This window comes from Hyperolius riggenbachi, chromosome 5 (genome assembly GCF_040937935.1).
Source record: "Hyperolius riggenbachi isolate aHypRig1 chromosome 5, aHypRig1.pri, whole genome shotgun sequence".
NCBI lineage: Eukaryota > Metazoa > Chordata > Amphibia > Anura > Hyperoliidae > Hyperolius > Hyperolius riggenbachi.
In genome coordinates, this window is record NC_090650.1 from 16,045,556 (window position 1) to 16,067,415 (window position 21,860).

The following is a 21,860-nucleotide window of genomic DNA, read 5'->3' on the forward strand; positions in this document are numbered from 1 at the left end:
CGTGTAGTCTACTCATCAATCTATTTTTCCTCTCCTGCGTCCTGTTTGTCCACTGAGATCAATAGAATTCTCCGTCCTCCATTTTGAAAATGGCTATTACCCCGTAACAGCTTCCTGGTCAGCACACTGTTACACTGTAACATCGCCCACTTGAGCCATAGGAAAACATGGACACATCAGTTCTCCTCTCAGCTGTAACTGACAACAACTGATATATAACTGACAGCAACTGATATATTTCAGTTCTGACAAAATGTTGTCAGAACTGAAAGGGATCATTGTCAGAAGAAAATGATGAGCTTCTGAGAGGAACTGATGGCAAGATAACTATGTAATGTTTATTTGAAGTTACCTCATGTGTTTATTTTAAATAATTTTACTCAGTACAGGTTCTCTTTAAAGCAGTAGGATTAGCCATATTATGCTAGGGAAAAAAAAGACATATATAAGTAGATAAATAACTTGATCTACTTACATAATAATATAACATATGTATTGTACTGTCCACATTTTCATTTCAGTTAATTTTATACAGTAAATAAAGAGAATTCTGTTCCTGGTGGGGGCCATGTCTTTTGCCCACAGTTTAGGCTAAATCCTGATGTCATTTCTGCCCTTTACTTTTTTTTCTTTTCTCCTCCAATCACTGAGTCACCTCTGCCTTACTTGTAAACACAAGAAGAAAAGGGAAGATGTGGAATATATTATAGATAAAAAGAACCCCCAGCATGCAACTGGCACTGACTACTGAAGGGCCAGTGCTCCTTATGTATGTGATAACTCCAAACCATAACAGCAGAAAAAGTTTTCAAAGTTTTGAATGCAGGATTAGCATCTTTATCACTTAAAGTGAGTGTTTACCATTTTAAAAATAAAAAAGTCGGATACTCACCTAAGGAGAGGGAAGGCTCGGTCCTAATGAGCCTTCCCTCTCCTCTCCCGGTACCCGGTCCCGCGCAAGATCCCCCGTGGCAGTATTGGACCAGTTCGGTCAAATACTGCCACTTCCGCATGCCGAAGGGAGCTTTCGGAAGCCTTCGAGAGCATTCGGGCTCCCGAAGACGGGTCGCTCCATACTACGCATGCGCGAGCGCCCTTCATGACGCACTCGCGCGAGCGCCCTCTATGACGCAATCGCGCGTGCGTAGTATGGAGCGGCCCGTCTTCGGAAGCCCGAGTGCTCCCGAAGACCTCCGAAGTCCCTGCGGCGGCGGACGCGAACGGGGGAGCCAGAGCAGCACGGAGGGCACCGGGAGAGGAGAGGGATGGCTCATTAGGACCGAGCCTTCCCTCTCCTTAGGTGAGTATCTGACTTTTTTATTTTTAATGTGGTACCCATTGGCTTTAATACACTCAGACCATTGCTGTTGAAATTTGATTTTTATGGTGACACTCCCGCTTTAACTGATTACTTTTTTAGCTGAAGTGGTCCTTTAACTGACCTCACCCCCTTCATACAGAGATCAGACCTGGAAGGAACTGCGCCCAGGGTACACGTGCTGCACGATTAGTATGCCAACCAATTATCCCCCGCTGTCCTTTCTGCCGGCATCTTATTAGCGGTGACAAATGTGACAATCAGGGACGACAGGGCAACCTTTCCTCTAGTTGTGAAATGTCAGCAGCAATTTAGTGAGCTGGATGTTTTTTTTTCTTTTTCTCTACAAAATTACTTATACATATATACAGAATCTTTTTGCATTTAAAAACGATTTTAAATTAAATAACCTCTCGTTTCTGCAGCGTTTTGCTTTCTCATCAATAACCATCAAACAGTTTTTAGACCCTCCGTGACATAGAAAAAACGATCAGAAACGTTTGATCCGTCACAGAATATCCTGCGATTTAAAGTGGACCTTGCGTCGCGATCCAAGAGCCATATCCTTGAAGTGAACCCGAGGAGAAAATAATCTGATGAGATAAACAATTATATTTATCCTCCTACTCCTAAAAATTACTTTTTTAAGTATCCCTAGAAATTAACTCTTTCAGGCAGCAAAATAAAGCAAGTAATACAGCCTGGTTAGTGATATGATTTGTACTGTACATACACAGGTTAATCTCATCATGTCACATGTCACCTCGGGTACACTTTAAGAGCAGACCGTTTTAATGAAACGCATTGAACGTGGCAGGGCCACCAGTGGCACCCATTGGTGCAGATATATCTCGCTGTATCTGTGACGCGATGTATGTTTGAGTAACCTATGCAAGTTGGTGAAGAGAGGCTCCAACCTGGTCCCAAGTCTTCCCCTATGTTACCGAAATCTGGTTCCTCTTACCTACACATATAGAGATTTCATTTTAGCCATTGCGATGGGGAGGAGGGGAGATTGTTCACCTCACATGACCAACAAAGCAGGTCTCTTCCGATTGGCCGGGAGATGGCTTATAAGCAGCATGCGGTGGGTGGAGCCACTTCTCTGCACACCCACGTGGCGCCAGTCACGGTTTTACAACACACAACACGGATCAAGCTGTCTAAAGTCCTTTTTTTTCCACGCAAGGCCCACTTTAAATCCATCTTTAGCTTTTCTCCTGAGAAGCCACCAGAGAGGTCAGAGCCCTCCTTCCGCTCACGTCATTTCAGTATTAATCTACAGCTTTTCCAGCGAGGTGTCCCCTTGCCTTGTGCTTACAATACTGAACCCGACGTCATTCACGAACATTCAGAGTTAGGTCTTTTTTGTTCTCTGTACACGTCCCGGGGTTTCGGCTTTGAAACTCCAGGCACAAAGGTACGAAACGTCCACCGACACGTCACAGTGAGAATTTTAGGAAATGAAAAATAAAAAATGAATAATAATACAAAAAAAAAGAAGGCTCCGGGCGGGTCTCTCAAACAGCGGCAGTCTGCTTTATGCTGTGGAAACTGATCCGCGTAGGCGACGTGGGGATGGACATGGCTCGGGCCACGCGGACCCGGAGGGAGTGGTGGTCCTGCCAGCGGTGCCATCTCTTCCTGGCAGCTGATCGCACCTGGGCGGAGGAAGAAGACAGGGCGTGTTAGACAACATTGCATTAAAATGTGCACACTGCCCTCGACACAGATTATATAAGTCACATTTACAGAAATAATTAATTCTTAAATAGGATCTGTACTAAGAAAAAATGCCCCCGGTGGAAGGGGGGGGGGGGGTACTCACCTCGAGAGCGGGAAGCCTCTGGATCCTATCGAGGCTTCCTTCGTCCTCCTCCATCCCACGGTGGTCTTGTGCAGGTCTAGGAACGGCGACCATGTAAATATTTACCTTCCCAGCTCCAGCGCAGGCGCAGCATCGGCTCCAAAATAGCCGATCCCAGTGGGGTCCGCTCTACTGCGCAAGCGCAAATCTCCTGCGCCTGCACAGTAGAGTGGACCCAACTGAGATCGCTATTTCCGATCGGAGAGCCGCAACAGCGCCCCCGCTGGAACAGGGAAAGGTAAATATTGCACAGCCTGACAAATTGTTGGCTGTGCATTCAGTGGGCTGCAGCGAGACCATCGTGGGATGGAGGAGGACGGGGGGGAAGCTTTGATAGGATCCAGAGGCTTCCCCTTACCGAAGGTGAGTACCCCCAGGGGAGTTTTTTCTTAGTACAGAGTCTAGTACAATTTTGAAGAACCCAACATGCTGGTCACATGGTCAGTATGCCTGCTTTTAAGACTCATTCACAGCAGCCCAAATAAGCTTTACTTTTTATTCTTAACACATTTTGATGGGAATAATAAGAAAAAAATTGAAAAAAAATCATTATTCCTTATAAATTATTTGTCCATTTGTCCCGGTTATTATGACATTTAAATTATTATTTTGAACTAAAGGTGTATTTTTTCAGTTTTGCATTCATTTAAACTACAGTATATCACTAATCATAAGCCCTTATTTGCAAAAATAACAGTAATATACCCTCATGACATACATATTAATAGAGTCCCTAAGGTGATTATGTAATTTTTGTTTAGAAGTGCTTTATTTTGGTAACTGGGAGAGTGGGAGAGGTAAGGGGTTAATTAATGGATTTATTTATTTTTATTTAATTTAACCTATGTAGGTGCATTTTTACTATTTGGCCACTAGATGTCACTGTATTTTATTCCTGTGTACTGTTCACAGTACACAGGAAGTAATGCATTGATTTTTTTTACTTTCACTTTGTCAATAACCACCAGCATCTCATTTATGCCGGTGTTCAGTGATTACAGGCAGTTTGATCGGCTTGGGGAACACCTGTCATTTTATTGATTCCAAAACCTTTAGAACTAATCATTGGAACTCAAATTGGCTTGGTAAGCTCAGTGACCCCTGACCTACATACAAAGGTCTATCCAATGATGAGAAATAGTATTTAACGGTGTCAATTGTAAGTTTCCCTCCTCTTTTAACTTTCTCTGAAGAGCAGCAACATGGGGGTCTCAAAACAACGCTCAAATGACCTGAAGACAAAGATTTTTCACCATTTAGGAGAAGGATACAGAAAGCTGTCTCAGAGATTTCAGCTGTCTGTTTCCACAGTTAGGAACATATTGAGGAAATGGAAGACCACAGGCTTAATTCAAATTAAGGCTTGAAGTGGCAGACCAAGAAAAATCTCGGATAGACAGAAGCGAGTCAACCCACAGACCAGCACCAAAGACCTACAACATCATCTTGCTGCAGATGGAGTCACTGTGCATCGTTCAACCATTCGGCGCACTTTACACAAGGAGATGCTGTATGTGAGAGTGGTGCAGAGGAAGCCTTTTCTCCACCCACAACACAAACAGAGCTGCTTGAGGTATGCTAAAGCGCATTTGGACAAGTCAGCTACATTTTGGAATAAGGTGCTGTGGACTAATGAAACTAAAATTGAGTTATTTGACTATAACAAGGGGCATACCGCATGGAGGAAAAAGAACATAGCACTCCAAGAAAAACACCTGCTACCTACAGTAAAATATGGTGGTGGTTCCATAATGCTGTGGGGCTGTGTGGCCAGTGTATAGATGGGAAACCTTATCAAAGTTGAGGGACGCATGGATTTCACTCAGTATCAGCAGATTCTGGAGACCAATGTCCAGGAATCAGTGACAAAGCTGAAGCAGTGCCGGGGCTGGATCTTTCAACAAGACAACGACCCTAAACACTGCTCAAAATAACAACCAACAATTTATACAGGAAAATCATAACGATTAACAAGGTTACCCAAACTTTCGCATCCCACTGTACCTGGGGCTTCCTCCGGCCCCCTCCAGGCTGACCCTCCCTCGCCTTCCTCCTCCTCCGCCACCTGGATCCTCTGCTATTTGGCCCGTAAAGTCCCTCAGTCTGGGGAATACTGCACATGGGTGGCTCAGCCGCGTGCTCCTCCATCGTGCTCTCATCGCTGGGAGCGTTCCGCGCCTGTGCAGTACTACTGTGCAGGCGCAGGACGCTCCCGGTGGTAGGAGTTCAATGGGTGGGAGTGCGCAGCTGGACTGCGCATGCTACAACTGGCCCTGACTGAAGGATGGGCCAAACAGTGGAGGATCCAGAGGGCGCAGGAGGATAGTAAGGGAGCCGGAGGAAGCCCCAGGTATGTATCCTTTTTCTATATCTCCCCCCCCCCAGGTCTAGGTACACTATAAAAAAATTTATTTGATACCATTAATCTCAGAGTTTCTACACTGACAACAGATGCTGGCCGCAGCAACAGATTTGTGTTGGAAGTTGGGCTGTAAATGATCTGTGCGTGCGTAAGGAAAGGGGGGGGGGGATGTTTGAATTGAGGGGGTCAGCACAGGGTGTAATTATTTCTGACCGATCACTGATCCCAGCCGGCTGTAATGAGCTGTTTTCTGCAGAATCCCCAGGAGGCAGTCACTGTTAATAGGCCTCCGATATTAATAATAAATGCAAGGGGCTAATGAATCTGAGATTGGGAAATTAATAAATAACGACAAGCGTTTTTCAAGAGGAAGAAGTACAAAAATCAGACCCATCAGCCCGAGTGTCTGCAGTCATTTACAGCAGCCAGGGCCGGATCTGTACCTCTTATCGCCCAAGGCCCACTGTCACCAGCCGCCCCACCAACACCAACATCTCAACGCCCCCAAACAAACACACTTTTTCACCAAGGAAGTCTTCAAGTGAACCTGACGCAGAATAAAGAAAAAATACTCACCTCGATAGATCCTCCCCATGCCGCGTGCCTACTGTTACTGCATTGAGCACCACCAAACATATTCAGACTCCTCACTGTTGACTGGGACCCTCTTCTTCCTTGTGGCTGCAATCCCGCCTGTGCATCTGTGCGCAACCGTACTGGGTCCGCGCAGGCATGGTCCACACATGTCCAGTAGCTCAAAGCCTTTCATGCTTGTCTGTTTCCTCTGTGCACAAGTGACTTTGTGCTAATGGGAATGCGAGGACCATATTCTTGCATGCCCAGTACAGTTACACTTGTAAATGGGAGCACAGCCATATAGGGTCCCGGGCAGCAATGGGGGGCTAAGTATGTTCATGACCCCCCAATATAGGTAACGAGATCCTGTCCACCCATTTAGTATAGGTTGGCAGGTGCCCCCCCCCTTTAGTATAGGTAGCAAAATGCTGCCCCCCACACCCCGTTTAGGTAGCCTGAAGCTGTTCCCTGTTCTGTTAGGTACTGATAGCTCCAGGCTGGATCTCACTTGTTTCACCACATGCTGTATTCTTTGTGAATTTTCATTTATTGAAGCATTTACCTGACCAGTGGCGGCGCCAGGGGGGTTCTTTGGGTGCTGAAGCACCCCCTAAAATTCTCCAAGCACCCCTAGAGCACCCCCAGCATGAACTGACTTTCGGTGTCTAATAGACGCCGTGTCAGTTCACCGGCAGCAGCAGCCCGCAGCTCCGGCAGCAGTAGAGCAGGGCTACGGTAAAATGGCGTCTGAAGCCCTGCTCTGGAGACTTTGAGTCTGCAGTGCGGGGCTTCGGGTGCAATTTTCCCGTAGCCCTACTCTCAGCGCGGGAGTTTCAGTTGCTGGCTGCAGAGGTTCGTGGGAGCTGCGCGCCGGACGGAGGCCGGGACAGGAGGTCTTCAGCAGGTGAGTAACTGTTTTTTTTTTATATTAGCAGGTGTATGTTCTGGTCAAATCTTCCACATGATTGCACGTATTTTCTGGGCAACTCTGCCGACATGATTGCACGTAGTTTCTGGTCAAATCTGCCACATGATTCCACGTATTTTCTGGTCAAATCTGCCACATGATTGCATGTATTTTCTGGGAAAATTTGCCGACATGATTGCATGTATTTTCTGGTCCAATCTGCCGACATGATTGCATGTATTTTCTAGTCAAATCTGCCGTCATGATTGCACGTATTTTCTAGTCAAATCTGCCGTCATTATTGAACTATTTTCTGCTTAAATCTGCCACATGATTGAACCTATTTTCTGGTCAAATCTGCCAAATGATTGAATGTGTTTGTTGGTCAAATCTGCCGACATGATTGAACATATTTTCTGGGCAAATCTGCTCACATTATGTGTATTTTCTTGAGAAAACCTGCACAATTATGTGAATTTTCTGGGCAAAAGGTCACCAAAACTTGGGCCCACTGTCTTTGGGTTGCACTTTTAAAGGTGACAATAATATTGAGGCTGCCATATTTATCTCCTTTTAAGCAATACCAGTTGCCTGGCTGCCGTGCTGGTCCTCTGCCTCTAATTCTTTCAACCATAGACCCTGAACAAGCATGCAGCAGGTCAGGGGTTTCTGACAATATTGTCAGAACTGACAAGATTAGCTGCATGCTTGTTTCTGGTGTAATTCAATTCACTACTGCAGCCAAATAGATCAGCAGGGCCGCCAGGCAACTAGTATTGTTTAAAAGGAAATAAATATGGCAGCCTCCATATCACTCTCACCTCGGGTTCACTTTAAACTACAGTTAGCTCTGCCTTCATCTGGTTATAGCCACACCCATTTTTTGCTGCAGTGCACACCACGGGTCATCAACTACCCCAGAAATTAGTCCAGCACCTGCATAGCACCCCCCCAAAAAAAATCCTGGAGCCACCACTGTACCTGACTAGTTGGGAATTTCAGTTTTCTACGCGGCAACAACCTTAGTGAATTGTCGCTAAAATGAAGTGATTATTTTTACTTATTACATTTGTAATAAAAGTAGAGACTTTAACATACACCACTGCTGCATTTGTAGAATACCTCGATTCCAAAAGTAAAAAAAAAAAATGGTGGTTTGAGGTAACAACTTTGGATACTCCTCAGACAATTTCATGTATGATTCATGGTTTTGAGTCAGAGGTTGAGATTCTGGATTTTCGCAGGAGTTCCTTCTCCAAAGAAGGGAGGAAGAAAGCTGCTATTCCCAGGTTGATGTATTATAGACTGTAGGAAAGCTTGCCCTTTGGCCTGACTTATTGAGGTGATAACTCAATTTATAATTGATGGGTCCAGAGAATGGACTTTCTGCAAGTCCCATCAAGCTTTGGGATGACACTTTGTCCGAGCTTCCATCAATAAAACATTCACAATCTGTTTCACCCGCAAACTGGCAACACTGGACTACACTGGGAAGAATGAAAATTAAATTTTAACACCAGGGTCTTATTTCGAGGAAGTGAGAGAAGATGATATCTCATACATCTCCCTCAATCTCTGTCAGGCGAAGTTCACGTTCCATTACCACATACAGTGGTACACCAATGCAGATAACTTCGCCCACTATAAAAACACGCTGCTCCAGCTCAGGGACACTCTCTCACTTGCAAAGCAGTCATACTTCTCTACACTTATTTCTTCACAATCCCATAACCCTAAACAACTTTTCAACACCTTCAGCTCTCTTCTCCACCCCCCGCCTCCCCCTACAACCACAAGCTTGTCTGCAGAAGACTTTGCAGCATATTTTGTGAGCAAAATTGAAACACTACAGAACAGCTTTCTAAAGCAACCCTCTTCACCGGTCCAATCACCTCTTCCTTTTTCCTCTCTGTCCGGCAGCTCCCCTACTATCAACTATCCCTCTCCACATAACCACTCACGCACTCATACCTCCTCCCCGCTAACAATCTTCTCAGCCTTAACTGAACAGCGTCTTTCTTCACTAATCTCTAAAGCTCATCTTACTACATGCACCTCAGACCCTATTCCCTCTCATCTTATCCCCCAGGTCTCCTCCCCCCTCATTCCTGCTTTAACAACACTGTTTAACCTTTCCATCTCAACTGGCACTTTCCCTTCTTCATTTAAACAAGCTATCATAACACCACTAATCAAAAAACCCGCTTTAGACTCTACGGCCCTTTCTAATTACCGCCCAGTCTCTCTCCTTCCCTTTGCCTCCAAACTGCTGAAACGCCACATTTACTCAGAGTTGTCTAACTTTCTCTCTGCTAATTCCCTGTTGGACCCCTTCCAGTCTGGCTTCCTCCCTCAACACTCTACGGAAACCGTTCTCACTAAGGTTGCCAATGACCTCCTAGCTGCTAAAGCCAAAGGCAGATTTTCGGTACTAATACTCCTAGATCTGTCCTCTGCCTTCGACACTGTTGATCATACCCTACTTCTCTAGACCCTCTCAACACTGGGAATCAAGGGCCTAGCACACTCCTGGCTCAACTCCTACCTGTCTGGACGTTCTTTCATGGTCTCCTATGCCAATACCAACTCCTCTCCACGCCCACTGTCTGTGGGAGTACCACAAGGGTCCGTCCTTGGACCCCTCCTCTTTTCCATTTACACCCATGGCCTGGGACAGATAATAAGCTCTTTTGGGTTTCAATATCACCTCTATGCTGATGACACCCAAATTTATTGTTCTGCCCCAGACCTCTCCACACTACTATCAAAAGTTCCAGAATGTCTATCCGCTGTATCTACATTTATGTCATCCCGCTTCCTTAAACTCAATATGAGCAAAACGGAGATTGTGATATTTCCACCTTCGCTCTCTGTTCCACCTCCCATTGTCACAATCAATGTAGATAACACCCCAATAGCATCAACCCCCAAAGCTCGTTGCCTAGGGGTAACTCTGGACTCTGAGCTCTCCTTTAAACCACATATTAACACTTTAACTACCTCCTGCTACTTCCATCTCAAAAACATTTCCAGAATCCGTCCCTTCCTTTCACAAGAAGCAACTAAAATGCTTGTACATGCCCTAATCATCTCCCGTCTTGACTACTGCAACACCCTACTCTGTGGTCTACCAAAAAGCAGAATGGCACCTCTCCAATCCCTACTAAACTCTGTGGCCCGTCTCATCCACCTCTCTTCTAGATCCTCTGAGGCAGCCCCTCTCTGCCAATCCCTCCATTGGCTACCAGTTGCCCAAAGGATCCAGTTTAAACTTCTCACACCTGCATACAAAGCTCTATACAAGCTATCGCCTCCATACATTTCCTCTTTAATCTCCAGATACCTCCCCGCCCGGACCCTCCGTTCCTCACAGGAGACCCTTTTGTCCTCCAGCCTAGTCACCTCGTCTCACTTTCGCATCCAAGACTTCTCACGGGCTCTCTCCCTCAGCCGGTTCGTCATGCCTCAAGTCTGGAAACCTTCAAACGCACTCTGAAAACACACCTGTTCAGACAAGCCTATAATTTGCTATAGGCAGCACTGAAGGCACACTGGCTCACCCACTAATCCTGGTGTTTCCTTCCCTTTTGTTTCCTCCCCACTACCCTCTAGATTGTAAGCTCGCAAGGGCAGGGACCTCCTCCTAGTGTTTCTCATACTGCTGTTATTTTAACATATGTACCAACTACATATCAACTATGTATGTATCTGTATTTACTCTATTCAATGTCATGACGGTACAGTGTCTTGTATTTCTTATGTATATTTGTTTCCCATTATTTGTTTGTACTATGTACAGCGCTACGGAAGATGTTGGCGCTATATAAATAAAAAATAATAATAATAATAATAATAATAATACAGTAATACCGATTCTTCTCTCACTCCATAAAAAATCCTTTTTAGGATTGGCCCACTAACATGCAAATGCTTACACAATTTACGTCATGTCTATCTGAAAGATTTGTTGCTTCAGCAGCATATTTTCTGGGACTTCAATCAGGAGGACTTTATCATCTGGTCATCTACAAAGTCCACCTCAAAAAGTATGGAACGGAACCAGAGACATTCAAATCCTTTCACAATCTGGGCTCTGGATATACCTCAAGTACTTGTTGCAACTGCATCACACCTCCCACAATCTTAGATCAAAAGGATCTAATAACTTAAACAAAAATAAACAACAAGTGTCAGTGCCAAGGCAGAAGGCGACCGCAGCCGAGAAGGACAATGTCCAAAAGTCCACACAAGCAATGAATATATAAAGTCAGCGCAGGTCTATAGTAATACAGCTTTCGTCATTTTTTGGTATACAGGATCTTCGAACAAAAAGGTAAAGAAGCAAGGCTTACCAGATTCCAACAACCCACATTATAAGGTTGTAAACGAGTTTGATAGATGGTCCGCAGAACTTTCAAATGGTGTCGTTTCACCAGCGATGTTGCACACCACAGATTCCTCCGGAATATATTAGATATCGGGGCCCGTGCACTGGGAACCCCGAAAAAGTAGCGCGCATAAAATGGTCAATAGAAGACCTCAAATAAAATGGTGCCGCCTGTCGCCTTCCCGACCGGTTTCGCAATCTTGCGAAACCGGTCGGGAAGGCGACAGGCGGCACCATTTTATTTGAGGTCTTCTATTGACCATTTTATGCGATCTAATAACTTGGTCACCCCCAGAGCCCATATCAAAACCTTTGGAGACAGAGGCCCATATGCAATTCCCTTTTTCACCTGAGTTTTCTCCTAGGTGATAATTTTTCAACTTTAATTTAGAATAACTTTTCAACACTCTGCAATTGAAAATGTACCAACAAGTGGATAGAAAGGTACTATCAAAACTATTTAACTATTTTCTAGCTTTTGGTTTAAAATGCATTTTATTGACATGATTAAAAAGATCACCTAGGAGAAAACTCAGGAGAAAAGGTGAATTGCATATGGGCCCAGGCCTTCGGTCATGCTGCCCAGCTCTTTGGAACCACCTGCCACACCCAATCAGGACATCTCCATCCCTCGAAGCATTTAAGGCCAAACTGAAAAAAGCCACCTGTTTGGTGTGGCATTTATGAACGCCTGGCTATGTCCTCTGTAACACAGTCAAGCATGTAACTCTGTACTGATTCAAGACATATCTACGTGTTTTAAATTTTAGGGGGAAAAAGCACTTTCCAAATGTTATTGTATTATTATCATATTGTATTGTCATGCTTCTCCTACCTTGTGAAACTCCCTACCAGGGCCAATCCGCCCATAAGGCGGGGTGAGGTGGGTTCCTCAGGCGGCAAAATCGAAGGGCACCTGTCTGGCTGTGGGTGGGGGCCTGGGGGGGGAGGGGGCGCCGAGTTGGAGGGGGTAGCGGGCAGGAAGGGAGTTATGGGCACAGTGGCGGGGAGGAGGGGGGTCGGACCTCCCTCCCTCACCTGTTTCCCCCGATCTGCACTCTCCCTCCAGCTATTAAGTGCAGCAGTGTAGTATCATCAGGCAGCGGGCAGGGATGACTCACCTCTTCCGCGTTCCAGCGTGCGTTCCACTCTCATCACTTCCTGCAATGCCACACACTGTATTGTAAGTGGACGGCGTTGCAGGAAGTGACGAGAGTGGAACGCATGCTGGAACGAGGAAGAGGTGAGTCATGCCTGCCTGCTGCCTGATCATACTATGCTGCTGTGCTTAATAGCCAGAGGGGGAGTGCAAGTCAGGGGACCCGGGTGAGGGAGGGGGGGTCCGACCCCCCTCCCCGCCACTGTGCCCATAACTCCCTTCCTGCCCGCTACCCCCCCCAGGCTACCTATTCTGGGGGGGTTATTATACTGGGGGTGGGGCACGTTTTCTCACAAGTTTGCCTCAGGCGGCAAATAGTCTAGAACCGATCCTGCTCCCTTCCACACTTAATCAGGACAGCTCCATCCTTGGAGAAGTTTAAATCCAATTTGAAAGCCAACCTGTTTATTCTGCCATTTGTGGAAATGTATCTCTTTTCCTGAGATCGATGTGCTATACACTTTAAATCCTATGGGAAAAGTGTGCTGCAAAATGTTCTTTTACAAACGTTGATGGAGGATATGCCAGGTACAAGCACTGGGGGAGCGCGCCACCCACAACCAATTGGGGGGGGGGGGCATAACTTTGTTGCTTACTACCTCCTCTCCTGGCTTCCCCATCACATAACCTCAGTAGGCACGTCCGTCGAGTGGACCCAGCGGGAAACATAGACCAACAGCCACTCCCTGCTCCTGACAATTTGGTGGCATCCGCTAATTTGTAAGAAATAGGTGACCCAGTGGGAAACACTAATGCTAAAATCTCACATCAGGCCCTTCACCTGCAACCCATGGCCACTGGGCTTTAAGGCTCGGTGCACACTTAGGCTGCCGCCTCAACTCACGCAACTTTTCTAAGCCTAGGCGGATGGTGGCGTAAATAGTGTTTCCTGTTGGGTCCCTCTGCTTCTTACAAATTAGTGCCTGGGTCCCATCAACTAAACTAGCGGAAAAACGTCACATCAGGTGTCTGGATGTGCCGGCAGGCTGGGCAGTGCCAGATGCTTGATTCTCAGGATTGGCTGGACAGATCTATACATCGGAAGCTAGATGTGACATTTAAATGTTTACTTTCACTACTTAAAGGAACAATATCGATTAACATGCTTTTTTAAATTGGGATGGAAATAATTTGCAAAGTGCTCCTAACTAGTGGTGTATACATTTCACTGCTTATCTCTTTGTTTACTGTTATCAAATTCCTTTCACAATTATCTGAAGGCCAGACTGATGGACCAGTGAATTATGAGGGGAGGGGGAATCCCTCTCCCTGCATCTGTTAACCCTGTGTGTTAGGCAGGTCTTTCTAGCCCAACTGTAGCTGCTTGTGTCTCTGAATGAGCTGTCTGCACGGAGCAGAGAAAATGTATCTTGTTATGTGCAGCATAAACATTTGTAATTGTGTGTGAAACCTGACACCCGAGGCTTTTCATATAACTCTGCAGTCTCACATGCAAAGAACAGCACTGTCTGTGTAATATTGAAACACAGACACCACCCCTTTGCTAATGAATTGTTCCAATGCAGCTACAACTTACACAACGAATTACAGCTTTTGCCTCTGATATTTAACATGAAAAGTAGGAAAATGCTGACACAGCTACCTAGACATTATTTTTGTACATTATCACTTGGTTATTGGTAGTTTTCCTTTAACATTACAGAATGACATTTACAGTTTGCTTACCTCTCCATTCAGGAAACAGTAAAATACAGACACAAAGAATCCCTGCAAAGAAATCAGCAAAGATGTATTATTATTTTGTGGTGGCAACAGTTTAAAAGTACCCCCTCCCATCCCCCCCCCCCCAAGAAAAAAAAGAAGAAGCACAAAAGTATTACATTCAGTAAAGTAAGCCAGGAGATTAAGACGCAGAGGTGAATTTACTGATTGTGTGCTATTAAGTGGCAAGAGCGTACTACAGCTTTTGCCTGGGTCATATCAGAACATGGTTATGTGACCGCAATCATGTGCAACATGTCTTTAATAAATGGAGAGAGTCCGAAAAAATCTTGCTGTTGAAGCTGCACTGCAACAGCACAGACTAACCCACTAATCTTCTGGCATCCCTGACTATATTATAATATGACCCAGGCAAGGACTGCAAATGATTGGCCACTTGATAAGAAACAGGTTTAATTAGCTGGGAAAATTTACTATAGTGATGATTTTTTTGCACAGGCCCAGACCACTTACCTGAAAAGACTGAAGAAAAGAATTAAAATAAATGAAGACGATCTGGGAAACGTCGTCCTCCCCGGGGTTCACAAAGAACAGCATGTATGTTATTCCCAGAAGTGGGAGGAGCACAAGAGTGGCCTTCACCGCCTTCCTGTCGGACACAAGAGGGATTAAAGGGATCTTAGCCACTTGTGGTTTCAAATAGCTGAAAAGACTGCCATGTTTGAGACGGTAACCCTCCTGCCCCCTTTTCACTGCCATTATCCAAGGTTGGTATGAAGTTCATCAAGTGTGACTTATCTTATCTGTTTGAAGCACAGTCTTCCTCCTCCCTAATACTGAATGAGATTGTTTGAACTTAGCTTGTGGGCAATTAAGTCTAATTAGAAGAGTCCTTATCTGCCTTCCATTTTCTGCTGCTTGCAAATGGAGGAAGTAGAGGAAGAAGAAGAATACTGCCTGTAAAGCTGGCCATACACTGGCCCGATTTGCTGCCGATTCGACAGCAGATTCGATCACTGGGATCGAATATGCTGCCAATCGTTCGCTGTAAACGCACTCGCCGATCCGATTTCCTCCCGAAATCGGATCGGTCCGTCGATCGCGCCGTGCGGGTTACTTCCGTCGATCGCCCGCGGGTAGAGAGCGCGTCGCTAGCGGCGGCCGATCCGATACAGTTATACATTACCTGACGCTGGCTCCCGGGCGTCTTCTCCGCGTCTTCTCCGCATCTTCTCCGCGCTGCACCGCTCTTGCTTCCATCCCAGCGTACATTAACTTCCTGTGTCACTCCAGTGACCAGGAAGTTCAAATAGAGGGCGCTCTATTTGAACTTCCTGGTCACGGAGTGATACAGTGTATGCTGGGATGCGGTGCGGTGCAGGGCGGAGAAGAGGACCCGGAGCCAGCTTCAGGTAATGTATGCAGGGGGGGGGGGGGGGGGGGGGACAGGCGGCAGCGGCGGCTCCACAGATTGTGATCGGTTTCAGGCTGAAATCGATTCACAATCTGTTTGCAGTAAAGGCAGCCATACGATCCCTCCCTGATCAGATTCCATCAGATAGGGATCTGTCAGCTGGTCGATCTAATGGCAAATCGACCAGTGTACGGCTACCTTAAGTAACCCTTAAACATAAAATGATGAGGTAAAATAAAGGTTTTTTTTTTATAATGAGCCACATTTTAAGCATGCATTTTGTAATTTTCGATCAAGCTGCTCTGGGAGTTAAAAATGATGCTTGGTTACCTTTAAAAAGGAACTTTACTGAAAGACGGTTGTAGGGGGGGGAGTGTTAACAGCAGCCATGCCAGTGTGAGCTAGAAACTGGCTCATCCAGCTTCCAGAGTTAATTAAACTTTGAACTTCTCAGCACTAGGTTATTAGCAGGAGTCTCTGTTTAGACAAGAAAAAGTGTTTTGCCTTCTATTCACTTTTCAGGAATGCCATAGTTGCATTTCAAGGCTGCCTCATTTGCATACATAAAAGCGCTGGTTTCTTAACTCTTGGAATGCAAAAAATTTGAAAAGTGAATACACAGGCAAGGTCTATGTAGGACTGATACTACATTTACCTAATGTCATGTGTTGCATCATGTCACTTTGTTGTGGTAAACTGGCTTGGGCAAAAAACTGCAGCTTTTTGTAAACGGGGCCTCCATTTTTAAAAGTAATAATAGTGTTTTATTTATCATAATTGCTGTCTGTTACACTCACGGTAGAGTGTATAACTAGATCCAAGGAGAAGAGTATTAAAGAAAAATAGATACAAACCTAAGAAGAAAGAAGTCCTAAGTCCTCCTGGAGACCCCCACCTCTTTCAGGGACACCCTTGTTAACCTTTTCATGCACCAGCACAGACGTGCTGCACCTGCGCAAGTACGCCCAGGCATGCGCAGGAGCACAGAACCGCTTGTGGACAAATGGCTTCAGCTTACTACATACTTAAGCAGGTGCAGTACAGTTATGCTCGTGCATAGAGGAAAAAGTGGCCACGTAACCTATCCAACCAGGTCTTGTAAGATTTGTTCTTCCTTCCATTCATTCACCTATAACTTTATTACTACTTATCACAATGAAACACTCTATATCTTTTTAATTTTGCCACCAATTAAGCTTTCTTTGGGTGGTACATTTTGCTAAAAATTATTTTATTCTAAATGCATTTTAACAGGAAAAATTAAGGAAAAAAATGTAAAAAATGTATTATTTCTCAGTGGAGAAAATTAATTATTTCTCATTTTACAGCCATTATATTTTTAAAATAATGCAAGCGACCATAATTAAAACCTGCACATTTAGTTTGCCCATTTGTCTCGGTTATTAAAACGTTTAAAATAGTTCCCCAGTACAATGTATGTTGCCAATATTTTATTTTGAAATAAAGGTGCATTTTTTTTATTTTATGTCCATCACTAATTACAAGCCCATAATTTCATAAATAATATTAATATACCCTTTCGGCATACATATTAAAAAAGTTCAGTGCCTAAGGTAACAATTTATGTATTTTTTTAATTTGTCTTTTTTTTAATTATATGCATATTATTTATTTAGTTAGCTATGGGAGAGGGTGGGAGGGACAGAGTTAATTTTAAATGTAAGTGTGGGTCTTTTTATTAAAATAAACGTATGTAGGTGTAATTCGACTATTTGGCCGCAAGATGTCATTGCACATTATTTCCTATTAGTGTACTATAAGTACGTGAGCAGGAAGTAATAAGTGGACGTGTTAGTTTGTTCTGTTACAATGATCGTGGCATCTTATTGATGCCGGCAATCATTGTCACGGGGACTTAGATTAATGATAGGGAACTGTGCTCCCATTCATTTATCTCCCCTCTAACAGTCAGCGGCAAGTATCCGCCGCCATTGACGATTATCTACGTGGCTGGGCAGTAGCTGAAGTCCTGCCCGGCGTAGATGTACTGTAGCAAACCACATAAGTGGTTAACCAAGGATTGAACTTCATCCCAATCAGTAGCTGATACCCCCATCCCATGAGAAACCTTTACCTTATCGGGGGTCTGTGTGGCTGATAATGGGGTGAAACCCCTCCCACAGTGTGATGTCATGACCTAGGTCATGACAGTTTCCTTTCTGTGTACCTTGATGCATTGTGGGAAATACCTGCTGTTTCCAGCTGCCAAGCAAGCAGTATCTCCCTCAGTGCATGCGTATATGTATAAAAAAAACAATCTTCTAGCCTATCGCATTGTCAGTGGGTGTGGTTATAGATAAAAGCAGTTGGTGCTGTCTAGTTTTTTTTCTTGTCTGCCAGCAGTAAAGATGATGACCTGCAAGCTCATTGTTGATCAAACAACATGAACAAATTACATGGCGAATAACAATCATTTATTGATTTACCCTCCGACTAATATTTTTCGGTTAAGTTCCTCTTTAATTTCAGAGAGCAAAGGGTTAATGCGAGGTCTGTATTGCCGCCTCCCCTCTCCGTCCGCCGCACTACCAGTGCGTCCGCTGGTCACTCCTCTCCCGCACATCCCATGCTTTATAGGCAGAGATCTGAGGCGGGCGACTAGCGCCCCCCTCGGGTTGTCACATCAGACGCGCTCTGCATTTTATGTTGGCAGAAGAACGCATCTTCCTGCCGTTCGGCCGAGCTGAGTTATAGATATAGTCGTATAACAGGCGCTGGGAGTTCAAATCCCACCTGAGCTGCGCTTTCGAAATGAAACTCACATAGATATTCTCACTCTTCAGAAAGCTCTGAAGCTCACCTGACACAGTCATCAATAAAACGGCGGCTGCCGGGAGAAAACATTGTTCAGAATATCCAAATCTCCATAATAATGCTGTCGCTCATTATAGAGTTATTATACTCCCCCTGGATTTATTCTAATACTCTCAATTATTATGCTTTTGATTATAGCTGCCCTTCGTTACATTTGAGTAAAGGTGTACACACATGCAATTTTGATCGGCCAATGAATGAAAGCCTGGTACATACCTTCAATTTTGATTGGTCAATCACTGACCAATTTTACCACCTCCATGTAGTTTGAGGGACAACAGATATGAATACTATGACTAGATTGTGTAGGCAAACCCTCATTCTACATGGAGGTTGTAAAATTGGCCAATCAAAAATGGATGCATATACCAGGCTTTAAGCCTGGCCACGTCTTCAATTTTGATTGGGTAGCCAATGTGACCACCTCTATGTGTCATGAGGATACATTCAGTGATTGACCAATTAAAATTGAAGGTGTGTATCGGGCTTTTGAGTTTTTGCATCAAAAATTACATTTTACCTGTGAAAATATGTTCACAAACAAACAAACAAACAAAAAAAACGTCACTCCCATTCTTACAAATAATTTGAATTATGACTTTTCAGTTTTCATACATAAAAACAAGGTTGCCTCCATTTACAAAATATACACTACTGGTTTTGTTACAGATCGCTTGGGGCTCCATCAGGAGCGTAACAATAGGGGATGCAGCTGTTGCACCTGCGGGGGGTGGGCAGGGGCCCGCTCAAGGCAGTTGTGGGGGGCTGGAGGGGTCGCAGCATGAGGGGGGAGCTTCCCTCACCTCTGGCTCTCCTCTCTGCACTCCCCTCCAGCTTAAATCAGTGTCTGTGCAGTGGCGGGCAGCGGGCATATAGACATACCTTCCTTTCGTTCCACCGCGGATGTTCCTCTTTCTAGCGTCTGACGCTACTTCCTGTATAAACAGGAAGTAGCGGCACACTACATGGAGGCCGTCTCCCCTCCCTGCCGCTGTGTGGCCAAGCTCTCCCCTCATGCTGCGACTCCTCCAGCCTCCCAAAACGGCCTTGAGCGGGTCCCGGGGGGAGGGCTGTCAGAATTTCTGCAGGGGGGCCAGGTGGGTTATAGTTACGCCCCTGGGCTATATAGCACAAGCCACCTGTATGGTCGGTGGTATGGGAGGTTCTAGAAAAGTGGGGCGGCTAAGCCTCCCCCTGTCTCCTAGAGCTCTTGCCAATCCATGGACAAGGGACTAATCCCCACCTCCAATGCCCAAAAGGAGGTGGGGTTATGGTGGTATCTGGGGGTTCCCTTTAACAAAGGAACCCCACGATGCTCCGCCCCTAAAGAAAATAATATTGCATGTAGCTAGACACAACTACCCAACTCAGCAGGTTGGCTTACCTGTATTGTATTGTCTCTGAGGTAGTCGATGCTCTTAACTTGGTCATTAATATTCTGACAATGTTGAACAGAAATACAAAGTTGATCTGGAAGAGAGAGAACAATTATTTCTTGTAACAAAGACCTCAGCTTGGGTGGCAATAAGACGTACTAGAAAGACCCAGAAGCAGTGGTGGGCTGAAATTTCGCATATGCGACATTTCACATTGAAATTTGCATTTTCGCATCGTAATTGTAATACGAAATTTCAGCGAAAATCTTCATTGATTTCGTATGTAATAGTAGTATTTCATAGTTTTGCGTATCTTTTGCGCAATTTCGCGAAATTGTATGCCTATTTGGCAATTAATAGCAAAGTCCCCATACATGCTATTGCTACCAAAATTGGTACATAGGTTAAGGAGAATATTGAGTACAAGTCAAAAAAAAGAATTTTTCAAAAAGATCTTGTAGTTTTTGAGAAAATCCATTTTAAATATGCAAAGAAAAATGGTTTGTAAACTGTCATTTTTCCAAGTTTAAAAACCATTTTTCTTTGCATTTTTTTAAAAACTATATGGTCTGTTTTGGAAAATTCTTTTTTTTCCTTTGTATCCACTATGACAGCTCTGGCCCCAGGTCAAGCCTGCGCACCCAGTAGTCTGCTCATACTGTCGATAGGCATGGTCGGAAGAGCCCATTTCCGAGACTATTCCGCATACCGTCATACCGCTTCATTCCGACGGTATTCCGGAGCTGTTCCGCGGAATTCCGACGTATTCCTCCTCCTCCTTCTCCATCCATCTATCCTCTTATATAATCAAGTAGGGAATTGCAGATTTTCAAAACAGCTTATATACCATAGCTGGGATTTGAACCCAGGACGCAGTGTGTAGTAGGTATCTGTCTTACCGTCTAGACCATGAACCACACTACATGCTAAAGCTGGCCTAGCATCATTGTACCATACTACCATTATGATCAATTCAATAGAAAAAGTAGCATGATTAAGGATTTGTACTTTTTGAAAAGCCAGCTCACATACCATAGCTGGGATTAGAACCCAGGACTCAGTGTGTAGTAGGTCTCTGTCTTACCCACTACACCATCAGCCACACTACATGCTAAAGCTGGCCTAGCATAAACCATACTACCATTATGATCAATTCAATAGAAAAAGTAGCATGATTAAGGATTTGTACTTTTTGAAAAGCATGCTTATATTCCACAGCTGGGATTTGAACCCAGGATGCAATGGGTAATAGGTATCTGTCTTACCCTCTATTGAATTGATCATAATGGTAGTATGGTACAATGATGCTAGGCCAGCTTTAGCATGTAGTGTGGCTGATAATCTAGAGTCTAGATCATCAGCCACACTACATGCTAAAGCTGGCCTAGCATCATTGTACCATACTACCATTATGATCAATTCAATAGAAAAAGTAGCATGATTAAGGATTTGTACTTTTTGAAAAGCCAGCTCACATACCATAGCTGGGATTAGAACCCAGGACTCAGTGTGTAGTAGGTCTCTGTCTTACCCACTACACCATCAGCCACACTACATGCTAAAGCTGGCCTAGCATCATTGTACCATACTACCATTATGATCAATTCAATAGAAAAAGTAGCATGATTAAGGATTTGTACTTTTTGAAAAGCCAGATAACATACCATAGCTACTATTTTGGCAGGTAAGCTGCCGTTCAGGAAATGCTTTTGAAAACAGAGAATACCCTGAGAATCCTTCATGAGGAGATGAAATAATCCAAAACCTGTTGGTTCTGTCAGATTTTAATTGCTTACTTTTGTGGTGTAGTGGTTCTTTAACAGCCTTTGCTTTCTGGATGACCCTCATACATACTGTTCGGACGAAGCTGATGAGGGCGATTCATGTTTTCTGGAACATCATTTTCTGGCAGTAATTATTTATACTCTCATCTCCCAGTAAAGGGTCTCGATGTTTTGAATCACCAATGATGTCAT

The 21,860-nt window shown here is 44.6% G+C and overlaps 1 protein-coding gene across 2 annotated transcripts in view; it reads right to left on the bottom strand.

The window, feature by feature from the left end:
• Positions 1-1,343: 1,343 nt before the first annotated feature.
• Positions 1,344-21,860, bottom strand: part of CRHR2 (corticotropin releasing hormone receptor 2) — a 325,322-nt gene continuing 304,805 nt past the window's right edge. For both annotated transcript variants that reach the window (XM_068238507.1, XM_068238508.1), the window contains exons 9-12: positions 19,893-19,978; positions 14,773-14,908; positions 14,263-14,304; positions 1,344-2,979 (exon numbers count right to left, since the gene is read on the bottom strand). In XM_068238507.1, coding sequence (XP_068094608.1) covers positions 2,839-2,979; positions 14,263-14,304; positions 14,773-14,908; positions 19,893-19,978 — 405 coding nt within the window. In that variant the 3' untranslated portion in view covers positions 1,344-2,838. The remainder of the gene's footprint in view (positions 2,980-14,262; positions 14,305-14,772; positions 14,909-19,892; positions 19,979-21,860) is intronic.